Source organism: Schistocerca serialis, chromosome 2 (genome assembly GCF_023864345.2).
Source record: "Schistocerca serialis cubense isolate TAMUIC-IGC-003099 chromosome 2, iqSchSeri2.2, whole genome shotgun sequence".
NCBI classification, from domain to species: domain Eukaryota; kingdom Metazoa; phylum Arthropoda; class Insecta; order Orthoptera; family Acrididae; genus Schistocerca; species Schistocerca serialis.
In genome coordinates, this window is record NC_064639.1 from 1,008,578,740 (window position 1) to 1,008,597,447 (window position 18,708).

General features: G+C 39.0%; 1 protein-coding gene across 2 annotated transcripts in view; it reads left to right on the forward strand.

Annotated features, from left to right (window-relative positions):
* Positions 1-18,708, forward strand: part of LOC126458421 (structural maintenance of chromosomes protein 4-like) — a 330,847-nt gene that overhangs the window by 263,904 nt on the left and 48,235 nt on the right. For both annotated transcript variants that reach the window (XM_050095456.1, XM_050095457.1), the window contains exons 15-16: positions 5,261-5,450; positions 8,448-8,592. In XM_050095456.1, coding sequence (XP_049951413.1) covers positions 5,261-5,450; positions 8,448-8,592 — 335 coding nt within the window. The remainder of the gene's footprint in view (positions 1-5,260; positions 5,451-8,447; positions 8,593-18,708) is intronic.

Sequence of the window (18,708 nt, forward strand, 5' to 3'; positions counted from 1 at the left end):
TACCGTAATGCCAGTGGATGAATCAAAATTGGTTTTCCTCTTCTTTCTTATTACAAACTTGTCCATAATTAGAAACTATCACAACAGCACACAGCAAAAAAACAACAAATGGTAGCACTTACATTAAATTCAATTGCAAGCAAGAACTGGACTCATTAATAAAACGATTGGGCTCAAGTAAGACCAACAATGTACAATTATTGGTCTTGGCATATGTATTGGCAATAGCTGATAACTGCTGTAGATATAGCGATAGCTTAAATCTGTTGATGACTGTGTTGATTATCGTACTTCATATCGCTTGTATGTCATATGATTGAAAATCAAAATAGATTTCAATTTCACGACATGGCAGCTAAGATGGTGTAATTTCATGTAGGTGATACGAGAGCTCCAGACCCCCTGGACAACCTCCCCCACCCTCACCCCACCCACACTCCCCCCACCCCACCCTTTGGCTACATCCTTGACTGTGGAAATCCAGGATCCATTTACCTTGAGGCTTAGTGGTCAGAGCATCTGCATAGTAAACAGGAGACCTGCATTTGAATCCTGGTCCAACACAAATTTTCAACTTTTCCTACTGATGTACATCAATGCCCACTATGCAGCTAAATGTCATTCATTCCTTTGTATCTTGATGTATGATGGCTGCAGGGTCAACATTGTGTATGTTCTTTCAGACGTGTCCTAAAGAACAGATACCACATATATGAAAAGTTCATTTGGGGAGCCATCACAATAAATTATTGAGGATCACAAAGTAGTACTAACAAGAAGTGATACCCACAATGGATCTTGTGGACACCATGCATCTATCTCAAAAATTAAGAGTATAATAAGATGGATATGTAGATATCTAAAAACAATTAAGGTAGGATCAGGATGAAATGTGAAGCTTAAGTATATAGAACCACTGTGTGGGCAAAAGGCTGAGAAAAGGCAGAGCATGTAAGGAAAAGTGGAGAGTGAGGCTGGGAAACTTTCAGGAGCTAGGGATGTGTTGGAATGATAGACTTTACCTATACAATTTGTAGGAAGTGGTTGTAGGGGTCCTCATGACATAGGTTATGAAGTTGCCATGGAAAGTGTTACTACACTATATCCCACAGCATGCTCTATAGTTGAGAAGTAAAGTTTCCTTTTTTCCTAACTTGAGGCCACAGTTTGGTTGTGGCTCATCGTACAGTTGGAGAGCTACCTTTTCCCACATATTCCTGGTTTCATTCTCTGTTATCCAACTCTCCCCCTACCCTTTGCTCCTCCCCTTCCATAACCTTCACCTCTTTCATGTTAATCTGATTCAATCCATCCAAGAGAATTATTCGCTCTTATCATAGTGCAGCATGGGAGAGTCTAGCACATTATGTTCAAATTGATTATGGAACATCTTAATAACCAAGGGATCCTTAAAAAAAAAAAAAAAAAAAAAAAAAAAAAAAAAAAAAAAAAAAAACCAAAAAGGCATTCCAGCTGAGTATGCAGTGTTCTCATTTGTACATCAAGTTTTAGAGTTCTTCAACAATAAAATGTCACCAGTGGGATTATTTTACAACTTCTCTAAAGCATTCAACTGTGTGGATCACAAAATTGTATATATAGACACACACACACACACACACACACACACACACACACACACGCACGTACTGAACACCATGGCTTAAGTGAAAAAGCAGAGTTTGACTAGAATCATGTCTAAGTGACAGGGAGCAATGATGGAATATGCTCACATGGTGTGTGTGGTCCAGATCTGCTAAAAAGGTGACCTCAAGCTTAAATGGAATATGCAACCTAATAACTGACTGCATGAAACCTAAGTCACTCAATAAACTTTATAAAGCGGGTGACTTTGCTGATTCCTGAAGACCGACTCAAGAACACAGTGAGAAGCTTAGGTATACTTTTGATTAATGGCACCACTTATTTAGCAATTCCGGTGGATCTAGAAGACTTAAATCCTGAAAGAGATTCCTGAATGAAGAACTTAACGAACTTCCAAATGTCTGCCGTGCACTACCCACAGTGCCTAATTACGAGGACTTGAGATGGAAGATTTGGAGAAGTCTGAACCAGATCAGAATTGGTGTAGCACCAGTGAAGGCAAAAATGTTCATCTGGGCCCTTATAGATTAATTTGATGACAGTTGTGATTGTGGAGAATATTAGGATATGGAATATGTCCTAGCCTGTCCTAACTGTTCCACTAAATTGGCATTGAATTATGGCAGGAAAGCAAGAAAGCAATGGATGTGGTCCTTATTTGGACTTCAGTACTTTGATCTCCACACATGAAAAAGTAAAATAAGACAGGAAAGAGGGGAGGTAGTCATAAACAAGTCAGATGGAAAGCCAGCATCTTCTGACTGTGGCATCATGACTTGCAGGGTGCGCAGGGCTCCATGCTGAGTTCCTTACTTTTTGTTATCTTTATAAACGACCTTATCTCCATGCTGAGTTCCTTACTTTTTGTTATCTTTATAAACGACCTTATCTGTACAAGCCAAAAAGAAGGCACATTTCACTCTTTTTGATGATGACATAACAATTCTGATTGAAAGTTATAGAAAGAATAAACAGAACCCACAAGCCAGTCAATACACATTAATATAACACTAACAAGAGAAATCTTAGCCAGACAAAAATACCACGTATGTACCAGCATGCATGGGAAAACTGTCAAACAGTATGAAAAATGTACTAAAAATATTCCCATAAAACTAGCATTCAGTACTACCAACAACCTAAACACAGAACTCCACTCTGGAAGAATCAAAATACCAGAATATGCTATACAGGCATATAGAAGATTACAAATGACAATTGTAACAACTTTTAAAATTGGACTAACAGGACGAAATTTTAACATTAGAATTAGAAAACATACTAGTTCAAATCTACACATATACCAAAAGGACTTGTGATGAACATATTAAATGACCAGACACTTCAGGCATAAATATCACCTACAAAATTTTATTAACATTCTGAGTGGATAAAAAATAAACAACCAAAGATTACACAAACAACTAAATTATATGTTTCTCGTACACTACCGCTGGCTAGTTGTAAGCACTTTGTAAACTTACTGCATCATTGAGAATGGTGAGCTTGCTATCGAATTACTATGTTACTTTATTTTACCATCATAAAAACAGTGGCAATTGACAAAAGAATTCATCAACAACACAATAGGTATATCATACAGAGCTAGACATGTATAGTTAACTCCATATACAAGTATTGCAAATGTAAATTAAATTTACTAACTAATATTCTCAGGTGTACTTTGCAATGACAGTACTGCCAAAATAGGCATATTGTACAAAATATAATAACTATTAGCATTGACAGTAAGCCTGCTACTCTTCACATTGTTCGTTGAATGGTGGAAAAGCTGTAAAAATGGGTAGCATGGGACACTTTCCTGCTACACTGCCTAATGCTTGCACTGCCTGTAATATTCTTGCCATTGGCTTGTTTGAGGTATTAGTTGTTGCAGCTCCTTCATGACTGAAAACAAAACAAACCCTAATCTAGTTACAAAAATGTTCCAAGTCTAGTTTGTGTGTATCACAAGTCCTGAGTGATTGCCACTTTTGTAAAAGGGAAATTACACACAATCTATCGAGGACTTTTCCCAGTTTATTTGCAACAGGATATAGTTCAACATAGTGCAGGCTAACATAAGTCCATATTTCAAAGCAAAGTCCAGTCCACACTGTTTCAAAATTCCATCTACGACAATTAGAGTTCGTAGAGTAACACAGCAGCCAAACTCGTAACACACTTGATTTGTACTCCACTGCTCTTATCACAACTGACTCAGATTAACCCTAGGGCAGCATATATAGTGTGTTCTAGCATGTTCCATCAGAGGGCACTCCTGATGGCGGATGCCTTCTGAGTAGTGGCGGCATGGCAGCTGACGGTAATATTGTGCTGCCTACCTGGTTTCCCTGGTAATGTCAGGTGGCGCCACACTACATGTGTTATTAATATAATACATGTTCAATAATATTGCATTATGGTCAATAATTATGTCCATAGAAATTCAGTCATAAAGTCATATCTGTTCCCAACAGTGAATGGTGTAGCCGAAACATATGACATAATTCCACATCCAAGCAAAGCTTTGATCCAGGGAACACAAAATAAATAAATGAAATTAAAAAACTATTCTCTCTCTCTCTCTCTCTCTCTCTCTCTCTCTCTCTCTCTCTCTCTCTCTGTGTGTGTGTGTGTGTGTGTGTGTACTTGCTCAGAAGCTGAATTACTGTGTTTAGCACCTTCTTTATGTGACTACTACTACTGCTACTAATCATCATTTCCCTTGATGACAAGCAGATGGGATTTTTTGATACCATTAATTGTGCATTACCGTAATTAAGTGAAAGCATCTGAAGATGACAGCGTGATAGCCAATATATGCAGACAAATCATATAAATTATGATCACTTATTACGAATACAATTTGCGTACCAAATTGCTATTTTAAAATAACCAAAATTGGTCTTAAAATTACATCGTTGCTTTCACATAATTATAAGAGAAATTGTAGGTGACAAGAAACTGTGATAGGTTTTTCAATAGTGTACTGTGTGACACAATCACTTTGATTAAATATCGAGGCATAACGTTGAAAAGTGATAAGAAATGGAATGGCCATGTAAGGACTTTAGTAGGGAAGGTGTATTCTTCAGTTTATTGTAAGAATTATTGGAAAATGTGATCCATCTGTAAAGAAGACCATATATAGAACACTAATGTGGCACATTCTTGAGTACCACTGGAGTGTTTGGGATTCCCCCCAGATTGTGATAAAGGAAGACATCGAAGCATTCGTTACTGGTAGGTTCGATCAGCACATGAGAGAGTTATGGAGATGCTTTGTGAACTCAAATGTGAGTCCAAGGAGGAAAGACAATGTTCTTTCCATGAAACACTGTTAAGAAAATTTTCAACAATATACATTTTGCATAAGGGCCACAAAGATACGATAAGAGAAATTACAGCATGCATGGAAGCATATAGGCTGTCGTTTTTCCCTCACACTATTTGCGAGTCGAACAGGAAAGGAAATGACCAGTAATGGTACAAGATATCCTCCACCATGCACCATATGGTGGCTTGTGGAGTATGAGTGTAGATGTAGAAGTCTAAAATGGGAAGCTAATATAGCAATTTGCTTTGTATAAAGATTTCTCTTTTATATATTTTTATTGCTGAACTCATTGTTACTGAAATTTATGTATTCCAGAACATGAAACAGCTCTGAAGAAATTTAATGACATTGATGTGCATTGTAAGCAAGTAAAGAGACAACTTCATGAAATTAAGACTGTAAGCTACAACAGAGCCCAAGAAGAAATCCGTGAGGTTAAAGCTAGATATAATGATATAGATAAAAAAATACGTAAATTAACATTTGCAATTCAGTCATCAGGAAGGTAGGTTGTATTCACAATGCCTGCTTCTAATCTAGTACTGTGTTTCACTGATTTTAAAATTTTCATTATGAAACAAATGGTTTAAAAGGTTGGTAAATAATGTAAATATCTGCTTAATATCAATTACACATAGATTAAATATGGTCTTTAGTCAAATAAGAAGTGATCCTACATTTATCAGAAACACAAATGAGTTAAATTTTTAAATGAGTGTTTGTTCTTCAAAAACAATTACCTCAAGTGGTTAGGTGTTACTCCTAACCTTTTTTTGGCCTTTCGCATCTGTTTGAGGGAGATGGAGTGAAAGACAAAAACAGAGTATAAAAACTGTTGGTTGTTACGGACATATTTTAATCAATAAGGGTATTTCATGCATAAATAATGCAAATTGAGTTTATATGTATGACTGATGTGTTTCTGTTTATGACTATTATTTCCTGATTTGTTGGTTTTTCTAGTTTACTCTTGTTAATTATGCTGGATCCTCAATTTTCTTCCTCTTAATAAGTTTTTTATCATATAGAAAATAATGGAAAATTCGTTGTTTGTGTAGGCAAGTTTTTCTTCTCCAAATGTCTTTCTTGAAAGAGTTTTTCATTATCATGATGTCTGAGAGTGTCCACTACAGCATATCTTAGACTTCCATACAACTGATTTTATGTCTGTCATGCAAAATGTACTTCAAAGTATTATAGAGGATAGATCGTTCATGTGCTTCTCTATGGAGCATCTGTGCTTGCCATGTTATTTACTGTACTAAGAAACAAATTGAGATAATAAAGTAACAAATAAATCATTAGAAATCACTTACTCCTGAGGCATATTGCTGAACATTTAAGAGGGGTATAATGAAAAAGTGTTCAACTATGATAGCTTATATTACTTCAAAATACAGGAATGTCTTGAAGTAGTTTTTCAGTATAGAAGACTGTTGAGAGCTTCATACACCCAACATGTGAGGTAGGGCTGGAGGTCAGTCACCATGTATCCAGCAACAATACATTGCATTTAAAAAATATTGCATGTGACGTAAAACTTATACTCTTAGTTGCTAGTAGAAATAATACGACACGATTAATAATCTTTCTAATTTTTGCCTTACCATGATGTTAGTTTAGTTACCGAAAATGCCAGAAAAGTGTAATCTCTAGATTGTACCAAAAGGAAAATTCTCTCGAGGGAACAGACAGAATTGATGACCAGTTATTGCTAATAGGCACACACACCGATCAGCCAGAACATTATGACTGCCTACCTAATAGCTGATATGTCCACCTTTGGCACAGATAACAGTGGCAGTGTATTGTGGCATGGAAATGGTGAGTCCTTGGTAGGCCACTGAAGGCAGTTGGCACCACATCTGCACACACAAGTCACCTAATTCCCATAAATTCCAGGGAGGGAGGTGTGATGAGCTCTGGCGCCATGTTCAGTCACGTCCCAGATGTATTCGATTGGGTTCAGATCCGGTTAGTTGGAGGATCAGCACATCAATTGTAACTTGCCACTGTGTTTCTTGAACTGCTCCATCACACTCCTGGCCTTTTGACATGGCACATTATCTTTTTGAAAAATGCCACTGCCATCAGGAAACATTGTCGTGAAGGGGTGTAAGTGGCCTGCAACTGGTGTACAATACTCCTTGGCTGTCTTTGTGCCTTGCATGTGCTCCACTGGACCCGTTGATGGCCACATGAATGTTCCCCAGAGCATAATGACGCCACCGCCAGCTTGTCTCTGTCCTGCGGTACAGGTGTCAAGGTGCTGTTCCCCTGGAAGATTATGAATTCATGCCCTCCCTTTGACATGATGAAGAATGTATCAGGATTCATCAGACCGTACAGTGCTCTGCCACTGCATCAATGTCCAGTGCCAACAGTCATGTGCCCATTTCAGTCATAGTTGCGATGTCATGGTGTTAATATTGGCGGATGCATGTGTCATCAGCTGTGAGGCCCATCATTAGGAGTGTTCAGTGCACTGTGTGTTCAGACACACTTGCACTCAGCCCAGCATTAAAGTCTGATGTTAGTCCCACTACAGTTTGCTGCCTGTCCTGTTTTACCAGTCTGCCCAGCCTACAACATCCTACATCTGTTGGTGTGGTGGTCCAACCCCAAGATGTCTGGATTTGGTTTCACCTTGGTTTCACCACATGTTGAATGCATGCACCACAGCACTCCTCGAACTCCTGATAAGTCATATAGTCCAGAAACATGCCCTAGGCTGTGGCTAAGCCATGTCTCCGCAATATCTTTTCTTTCAGGAGTGCTAGTTCTGCAAGGTTCGCAGGAGAGCTTCTGTAAAGTTTGGAATGTAGGAAACGAGGTACTGGCAGAAGTAAAGCTGTGAGGATGGGACGTGAGTCGTGCTTGGGTAGCTCAGTTGCTAGAGCACTTGCCCGCGAAAGGCAAAGGTTCCCGAGTTCAAGTCTCGGTCCGGCACACAGTTTTAATCTGCCAGGAAGTTTCAAGTCATATAGTTTCCAAAATGCTTGTACCAAATCTCCGGACCATTACAGTCTGCCCTCAGTCAAACTTGGGCAGATTGCGCACCTTCCACATTCTACATACGAGCAGCATGCACACTGATATTACATACACTGTGTGTATGTCTGACTAGCAGTCATTCCTTGCCAGGTGATACTGCAATCATCTGGACGGGCGAATATAGATAGTAGGTTGATGGTCATAGTGTTCTGGGTGATCAGTATATAAAACTACACACACTGTACTAGTTTCCAGAACTAATAGTTCCTTTCTTGGGGAAGAGAGAGGGATAGATTTGGGTAGGTTAAAAGAAAGGGTAGGTCATTCAGACTCTAGGATGAGAAGGACCCACCTGCTGTGACGATGAGGGTAGACCTTTTAAGTTGGACCAATGAAAGCAACACTTAATAGATAAAAAGTTGAAGCATGGTGAAAGGTTTCTGTACACAGACAGTGTGATAGTGGTTTTTGTAAGATCAATGAATTAAAATGTTTTCTCCCATATCAGGAAAAAAGAAGGTGTCATGCGAGAAATAAATGAATTGAAAAGTACTATCAATGGAATTGAAGTAAAAGTAAAAGGTCTTCACGAGTCAAAGAAAAACTGGAAACAATTACACTCACAATTTGTGAACGAACTGGAGGAATTGGAGGTATGTGGTAACAATATAAAATAGTTCATTGAATATTGACTGTTTAAAATAACTTAATTGTCTTAAGTAGCTAGCTGAAGCATAATTTTTTATATCGAATAAGACTATGTTCTGTTTATGAAATATGGAATATGACTGTGTTGAAACAAATATACCTGGTTTCATGTGTATTGAGTCTTTTCAGGAAATTGTCCTCTATTCTTGTCAGGCTTAATTTGTGGTACTTGTTGTTTGTTTCTTGGTAATAAAACCAAAACAATGATGGCTCCTCATAAAAAGCCTACCGTAAATAATTACAAGATGAGTAAAAACAAGAAAATGATAATTATCCACTCTTGAGAGCTTGATCCAAAAAGGAACCATCTCCAAGATGAGATGACTTAACAGAATGTTGATGTAACTAATTTCTACTTACGAAGGTGGCAGTGAGAGGCTCTCACACAGATGGTCACAAAGAAATGATAACTTACAAACTAGTAGTTACACATACACAAATATAACTTGTATCATTGTGAAATTACAACATATTCATCTCATGATTTATGAAATAATAATGTAGAAAAACTATCATAACATTAAAATTCATTCTTAAGATATGCATTTTTATTAAAAATTAATACATAATATCATTCATTCATTCACCCATCATTCTTGCAAGCAAAATCTTGACATTTGTAGGAAGGAAATAAGACAATTTCACTACTTCTACTAATGGGTCCAAAGTGTCCCGGTGATCCATTTGGTGTACAAAAAGAAAGGAGATCAAGGTCTTTGATAATGCCACTTTCACAGTTAGAGAGAGAGAGCACCAACAAGGGCGGTAAAGGCGCTGACAGAAGTTCTTGTGTTTAAATCATAGCTTGGTATTTGTCACCCATAAATTACAGGTACACTTCTTGCTCTTGTAACTTAGGTAACAGAACTGCAGGTTCAGAATCAGCATAGCATGTGCCTTCAATCTGATGAAACAGTTCTACTAGGTGGTTCCATATTGTCAGGAACTGCATTTCAGTGCTATAAATGAAGATACCTTCAGGAATTTTACACTATCCAATATGGTCAGCACCCTTAGCTATAATATTCACCATTTCACTGTTACTAGTTCCACAATCGCCTTGAATGTAGAATATTATGCTTCCTCTCTCTCTCTCTCTCTCTCTCTCTCTCTCTCTCTCTCTCTTTTAAGCTGATTTTTCAATTTGCGACGGAACTGTCTCTTAGTCCACTGTCACCATGAAGCAAGCTGCAAATTGATATTCGCCTACCTCAGATTGATGTCTTCTCAGTGTCCCTTCACTCTGCAATGTAGATACTTACAAGATGATGAAAAAGCAGCGTTGATGAAAACAGCACCTAATATCTACAATTACTGAGGCTGTGTAAATCTCGTTATGGTTGTTTCTGTAAATATTCATAATAAATTTTTAGGTGGAAAAACAGAGTCCTCATCTTCATTGAAAGTTCGGAAATCTGGTAAAAGTAGGTTTTATTTTCAATACCAGAGAAGGAAAGTTGCTACTCACCATGTAGCGGAGATGCTGAGTTGCGATAGGCACAACAAAAAGATTCACACAATTATAGCTTTCGGCCATTAAGGCCTTTGTCAGCTGTGTGTGTGTGTGTGTGTGTGTGTGTGTGTGTGTCTACTGCTGACAAAGCCGGTAATGGCCAAAAGCTATAATTGTGTGAATTTTTTTGTTGTGCCTATCGCAACTCAGCATCTCCGCTATATGGTGAGTAGCAACTTTCCTTCTCTGGTATTGTTACATTCCATCCTGGATTTTCCATTGTTAGGTTTTATTTTCTTTGCTTAAACATGTGTCATCAGTCCACTATTAGTATGCAAAATTGCTATTATAAGTTCCCAATTTATGTCACATGTAAAGCAGCCAGAATTCTCCTAAGGTCCATTCTGAAAATAATCGCGTGAATATACAGTCCCTTTCTACATTAGCTTATTTGTTTTAGTTGTAAATATTTGTCATGTATTGTTGTTTTCCTGACATGTTCTACATCCTGGAGGACCTCCTCACAACGGATCAATTGGAATGAAAATAAATCTAATCTAATCTACACATATTGTTGATTTCTTACATAAATCATTCAGTGGATTTCTTTCACAAAGATTGCTCGCTGAATGTATTCTGTACTAGAACACAGAACATCGCCACGTGGAATTTTCTAAGTCCAACAAGTCACGTGCATATATCTCCCAAACAAAACATCCCACACCTCAAACTTTTACAAATTGTTCATAGCAACAAAAGCTACCATTTCAAAACCATCTGAATGCAAAGGACCAAACATTTCTTCATGTTACACATTTTACAGACGGACACATTTGACATGACCTTTGTGTCTGAAAAGCTAGTCCACGGCTACCCCCTCCAGCTACTAATGCAACCTAAGTATCTCGCAGTGCGCTGGAACCATGCTGACTTCCGATTGGCTGTTCGAAAAGGACAGCCAATCTCTTTACACCTTCTAGATCTTACTCGTGCCAAAACTGTTCTGAGGCAATCACTATATCACATTCATTGGCATCACTTCGACAAGCAAATTATTACTGTAATGTTTATTAATTGAGACTAAATGAAAGCTAATCTTGAGATAACTTTAGAAAACTATTACATCATTACCAACTTTCTGCCTGCTTTATTACAAAGGCAAACACTCATAGACATATGCCATCTGCCAATTAAGGGGATTTACAATTTTCATGACACCCTGGTGGCATAACACTTGTATTACCATATAAATTTGAAATTTGATGTCCGTCTCCCATACGCACTCACATTCACTCTCATTTACTCTCATCCTAACACAAAATATAAATATTAACTTTTAAAGTGTTATTTTCATTACGAAAGAAAAATTATCGAAAGTTGAGAATTGAAAATCTTTATAAAATAAATTGGCACACTGGGAGTACTAGTACTGTTCTCAAATAACAAAGGAAATATAAACTGTTATTGTTCCTATTTGAATTTACTTTATTAAGTTTCCATCAAGTACTTTTTTAATGGCTTTTTCATATCTCCGAAACTATTATAGGTAGCAGTATCAAATTTTGTCGCACTGTTTGTCTGAATAACAATAGGTCCTGTACTACTTTTGGAATAAAACAGATAATGTTTAACATAGTTATTTAGTTTCTTAGATGAGGTGAATAAGTGGACTCTATACGTGGTACACAAAAGCATTCCCACACTGGGCCAAAAGGGCAGGTGGCTGATGATGCAGTTGGCAGGCCACAAGTCGGGGAAATTCTCCTGGGTTTTCCTTTGTCAAGGAGCATCTAAAAACAGAGTTAAGCATTTCAGCTTTTGCTTTGCTGTACTCAATTACAGTTTCTGTCTCATTCGCTAGGGACTGGACACTAACTTTGCTGCTACTAACGGCCTTTACATATGACTGGATAAATGGCCAAACGAGTTTCATTCAACATATCTCTTTCTATAGCCTTACGCTTTGTTTTTCACCTATCATGCAGTAATCTCTCTGTTTCTTTAGAAGTTTCTTTATAGTTACTGTATACATGGAGACTCCTTCCCATTATGAACTGTTCTACTAGGTACATATCTATACAGTGCATGGTCAATTGTTCTTTTAAACGTGTACCATAGTTCCTCTACATGACCCTGCCCTGTGCTGAAAGTTTCAAGTTCCTCATTGAGATGTGACACTATTTATTTATATATGTACAGGGTGGTCCATTGATAGTGACCAGGCCAAATATCTCACAAAATAAGCATCAAATGAAAAAACTCCAAAGAAGGAAACTCATCTAGCTTGAAGGGGGGAAACCAGATGGTGCTATGGTTGGCCCGCTAGATGGTGCTGCCATAGGTCAAACGGATATCAACAGCATTTTTTAAAATAGAAACCCCCATTTTTTATTACATATTTGTGTAGTACGTAAAGAAATATAGATGGTGCTGTAATAGTCACAAACATATAAGTACGTGGTATCATGTAACATTCTGCCGGTGCGTATGGTATTTGCTTCGTGATACATTACCCGTGTTAAAATGGACCGTTTACCAATTGCGGAAAAGGTCGATATCGTGTTGATGTATGGCTATTGTGATCAAAATGCCCAATGGGCGTGTGCTATGTATGCTGCTCGGTATCCTGGACGACATCACCCAAGTGTGCGGACCGTTCACCAGATAGTTACATTATTTTAGGAAACAGGAAGTGTTCAGCCACATGTGAAACGTCAACCACGACCTGCAACAAATGATGATGCCCAAGTAGGTGTTTTAGCTGCTGTCGCGGCTAATCCACACATCAGTATCAGACGGAGTGCGCGAGAATCAGGAATCTCAAAAACGTTGGTGTTCAGAATGCTACATCAACATCGATTGCACCCGTACCATATTTCTATGCACCAGGAATTGCATGACAATGACTTGGAACGTCGTGTACAGTTCTGCCACTGGGCACAAGAGAAATTACGGGACGATTACAGATTTTTTGCACGCATTCTATTTAGCGATGAAGCGTCATTCAACAACAGCGGTAACATAAATCGGCATAATATGCACTATTGGGCAATGGAAAATCCACGATGGCTGCAACAAGTGGAACATCAGCAACCTTGGCGGGTTAATGTATGGTGCAGCATTATGGCAGGAAGGATAATTGGACCCCATTTTATCAATGGTAATTTAAATGGTGCAATCTATGCTGATTTTCTATGTAATGCTCTACTGATGTTACTACAAGATGTTTTACTGCATGACAGAATGGTGATGTACTTCCAACATGATGAATGTCCAGCACATAGCTCGTGTGCGGTTGAAGTGATATTGAATAGCATATTTCATGACAGGTGGATTGGTTGTTGAAGCACCATACATGGCCCGGACGTTCACTGGATCTGACATCCCCGGATTTCTTTCTATGGGGAAAGTTGAAGGATATTTGCTATCGTGATCCACCGACAATGCCTGACAACATGCGTCAGCGCAGTGTCAATGCATATGCGAAAAATTACGGAAGGCGAACTACTCGCAGTTGAGCGGAATGTCGTTACACGTATTGCCAAATGCATTGAGGTTGAAGGACATCATTTTGAGCATTTATTGCATTAATGTGGTATTTACAGGTAATCACACTGTAACAGCATGCATTCTCAGAAATGATAAGTTCACAAAAGTACATGTATCACATTGGAACAACCGAAATAAAATGTTCGAACATACTTACATTCTGTATTTTAATTTAAAAAACCTACTTGTTACCAACTGCTCGTCTAAAATTAGGAGCCATATGTTTGTGACTATTACAGCACCATCTCTATCACAAAGTGAAAAAAGTGGTCCAACTAAAACATTCATATTTCTTTACATACTACACGAGTATGTAATAAAAAATGGGGGTTCCTATTTTAGAAAATGCAGTTGATATCTGTTTGGCAGTGTCATCTAGCAAGCCAACCATAGCGCCATCCATTTTCCCCCTTCAAACTAGACAAGTTTTATTCTTTGTAGTTTTTTCGTTTGACGCTTATTTCGTGAGATATTTGGCCCGATCATGATCAGTGGACCATCCTGTATGTATATCTCCTTGTTTTAATTGTCTTTTGTACTCTGGTAATCTTTGTTGGCACAACCCTCTCATGATTACTGATACCAGTTTCGATGTGGATGTCCTCAAAGCAGTCAAGTCTATTTGATGCTATTAGATTCATAATGAGAGGGATTGCAAACTATCTGTTCCACATAGTTTTCAGAGAAGGTGTTGATTAATGTTTCACAGGATGTCTTATCATGCCCACCACTAAGAAAACTGTAATTTTCTCTATTGATTTATTGGATTATTGAAGTCTCCAGTGATGATTACAGAACAATTGGGGAACTTACGTGCAAGTGAACTGAAGTTTTCTCTAAAGTTTTCAGTTACATCAGGAGATGAGTCTGATGGGGTTAAAAGGATACAATTACCATTTTATGCCCACTCCTGATAGAAACTAACAAGAATGAGCCTCAGCATGAACTAATTTTTGAGACAATCAGACAGAACAAGAAGTTATATAGAGTCATTATTATATTTGTTGTTCTGGTGCTTGTTATGAAATTGGCCATGCATAGTATATTACAAACTGTTTTGTGCCCACAAATATCATTAAATAAAACTCTTAAGTGAAGAAATACACATCAGGTTACTATCCTTGATATTTCTTATCATATATTTCTTAATGTTCACATTAAATTCTTGTCTATTGATAAAAGAAAGAGAGATTTCTGGCACAGTAATTACAAACACTTGTTTTGGCCACCTACATGTGGCAGCCTAGCAGCAACTACATAATGCAACCTGAGGAAAATCTTTGCCCAGCACTATGGTTCCACTGCAGGACAATCTTTGAGTTAGTCTGTTCTGAGCTACTGTAGTTTACACATGTTCTCTGATGTATCTCCACCTTGTAATAAAGTGTATGTATATTCATGGTTTTTGCGATCCCCATTATTTAATATAGGGCATTCTTCTGTATGTGTAGTGACTTTGCTTTGGACAGTGCTATGATCTACAGACTATTCCACCTTCTTCAACTCATCTTACTTGCAACAACAATGGAGCCATCTCACAGCATTAATGTCACTGACAAGCAAATCCAAGACAGTGACTTCTGTGGTTCTCTGTTCAGTGCTTCGCATCAGGAGCAACAACCTTTACCTTGGGTTAATCATGAAACTAACATTGACTTACGCAGTTCCAGTGTCAAAGAAGACCCACATGAATCTGAACACTGCATGCCAACTACAAATCCTCTGATTAACTACAGTGATCAACGCAACTAATTAGCATACCAGCGGTGTGGTTTTCAAGAAACGGTCATGAACAAAGAATATCATTGCTAGATTATATCGTGCCTATCACGTCATTTATGGTCCCACCAAATTAGTTCACAACACCAAATGGAGTTCACTTGGTTGGGCCATGCACAAACACTTTCCCAGGATTTCTGTCTGTACCACAGCTGTCACACGAGAGCTCATCCAACAGCGCTCTCCATCCAGCTGTAGTGTTACAGGCATACCAGGATTTTGACTCTCAACCCAAGATTCCACTATTCCAGCCAAACCAACCAGCTATGTGGTTTACTGTTGTCGAGTGCATTCTCCACAATCATGGCATTTCTGACAACAGTAACATCACTGTGCCACCTTGGCAAGCACACCCACCTCAGTAGTGATGTTATTTGACCCACTTGACTACAAATAAATGTGATGTGACAAAGACAATGCTCATCCAGCGTCTCACTCAACCATCAGAACAACAGTTGTGTCACGTTATTTATGATGAACACTTAGACACAAAGACAAGGTGCCTACTGCCTCAACATCTGAGGCCATCTTGTTGCACGCCTTCTTCTTGCAGTAGTCTATTCATCTTGGATCACACATGCAACCAATATTTCTTTATCAACACTGTGTGTGACGTGAGTGTCATCCTATGTGAACTACCCCTGAAGGAAAAACTTTATGTACAGTTCAACTCTATACGGTGAACAATTCACACATTTCATCGGATGGAAACACATCTTGAACCTTGGACTTCGATTTAAAAGACATGTTCTCTTGGCAGTTTTTCATTCCTGACATCAATGAACACGCATTGGAGGCTAACTTTCTAAGATATTTTCATCTCTCCTCCAATTTAGCACATGGAATTCTGTTACATCACAACAGTGGACTTTCTGGGACTGGAATCATTGGCACTCCACTGACCCTCAAGCAAACAATGACTATGGTCCCCAGCTCACGGACTGTCAGTTTCATTGACACTTACAAACTCTATCAACAGATACTGTGAGTCTGCCTGTCATTAGTGCTGAAATTACAATGAACTACTCAGCAATACCTCAACATACAGGAAGAAACACTTCACCTACCTGAAGAGAAACGCACTATACAACACAAAATTCAAGGATCTACAGACGAGCTCACAGCCACCCTTATGCACTTGGAACAGCTCACTCAAGACAGCCTCATCATTCCAACCAGCCCATCACAAATGAAGTCAGCAGATTCAGGACAGCCAGCTTCAGACACTCACATTCAATCGTAGCAGCCTGCAACAGCCTTGCTGGCAGCAGCACTGGTCAGTCAGATGTATCCTTCTTCTCGTGCCCGCGTACCTGTTGTGAGTGTTTCTCCCACCCTGCAACATTCATGTGTGCAGTTCAGATAATGTGCAACAAGTAATGGAACTGATCCTAAAATAAATAAGAGGCTGGGCCCACCAGTCTGACACAGGGCTTGAAGATTAGCTCCAGGTAAACGTCGCATGGCTAAGTTGGTTATAGAGGAGTTATTACATGTTAAACAGTCTGATAATACTGGGGCCTCACCCATCTGGTTCATACCAAAGAAGGACAGCACCTACAGACTGTGCAGCAGCTATTGGGCTCTTAATTCCCACATGATGTTGGAGAGTTATCCTGTCATGAATAATCCAGACTTTGCATATTATTTGGCAGGTGCCTTGATATTCATCATGTTGGATTGTAAGAAAGCATATTTGCAAATCCCTGTGAACATAAAGGACATTCAGAAGACAGCTATTATCACCTCCTTCAGGCTTTATGAATTTCCTTATATGCCATTTGGACTTAAAAATACAGCGCAGATTTGGCAAAGATTCATAGGCAACTCTCTTTTCAGATTTCCCTTCTGCTATACTTGCTTGGATGATATTTTAGTCTTCCCTGTTTCCCAAAAGGAGCATGATGAGCATCTCAAATTAGTTTTTGATACTTTACACAAACTTGGCTTTATCATCAATGATGATAAGTGTCAGCTGAAACAGTCTCAGGTTAACTTTCTTGCCACTTGGTTTGCCTTGATGGCATATGGCCTACACCACAATGTGCCAAACTCCTTCATCACCTACTGTGACAACAGATCACCCACGAAATATGCTGATTTCTCAGCATGGTAAATTTTTATCATAGACCCCCTGCCTAATGCAGCTGCCATCCAGGCACTTCCTCCAAACAGTTTGCCTTGATGGCATATGGCCCACACCACAATGTGCCAAACTCCTTCATCACCTACTGTGACAACAGATCACCCACGAAATATGCTGATTTCTCAGCATGGTAAATTTTTATCATGGACCCCCTGCCTAATGCAGCTGCCATCCAGGCACTTTTTCTAAACAAACTACCGGGCAAGCACACCTCAGGCCAAATATCAGCTGTACCCCACAGAGATCAATGAGCATTTGAAAAAATTAAAGACTGCCTTTCTCAGGGTACAACGTTGGCACACTCACTACTCACTGCCCATCTGACGATCATCTCTGATGAGACCAATTTTGTGAATGGTGCTGTTCTCCAACAGTCAGTAGTAGGCATGCAACAGCCACTGCGTACCCCCCCCCCCCCTCCCCCCCCCCCCCCCCCCCCCCACACACACACACATGCAAAAGGAAAGGATGACAGACTCCCAATGTAAGTGTCCAGCCTCTGGTGGAGACTGTTGACAGTGTATGAAAGAATACATTACTTTAAAAATGATGGCAGACCTTTGACAGTCTGTGGATTATTGCTCCCTAAGGTATTCTGTTTGCAACCCAGCACAATATTGTTGCCCATGGCAGTTCCACCATTTGTATTATATCGCGCAATTTACAACAGACATCCGACATCTTCATGGCTTGGATAAAGTTGTGGCTGATTTCCCTTCAAGGATCAGCACTCTCTCTCTGTAGGTACTGATTTTGACACCCTTGCAACAAGGCAGCTTCTGGGTGCACAGTTACATGAATTCCAACATGGCAACATGTTGCACATTGAATACAATGATTTTACCAGCTCTTCAACACAAGTACTATGCAACACAAGTACTATGCAATGTCTCACAAAACTGCCCTCACCCACTAGTACCAGTCACCATGAGATGAGGCATTTTCAATAAATTACACAGCCTACCACACCCTGGGATCCAAGCTACAATGTAGCTTGTGACAGACTGCTTCATATGGACAAGTTTCGAGAAAGACTGTAAATCTTGGATGCAAGCATGTATCACATGTCAATGCTCTAACATAAAGCACAACAACATCACGACTGTTATTCTGTCCTTAACAGCTATTTTCAGC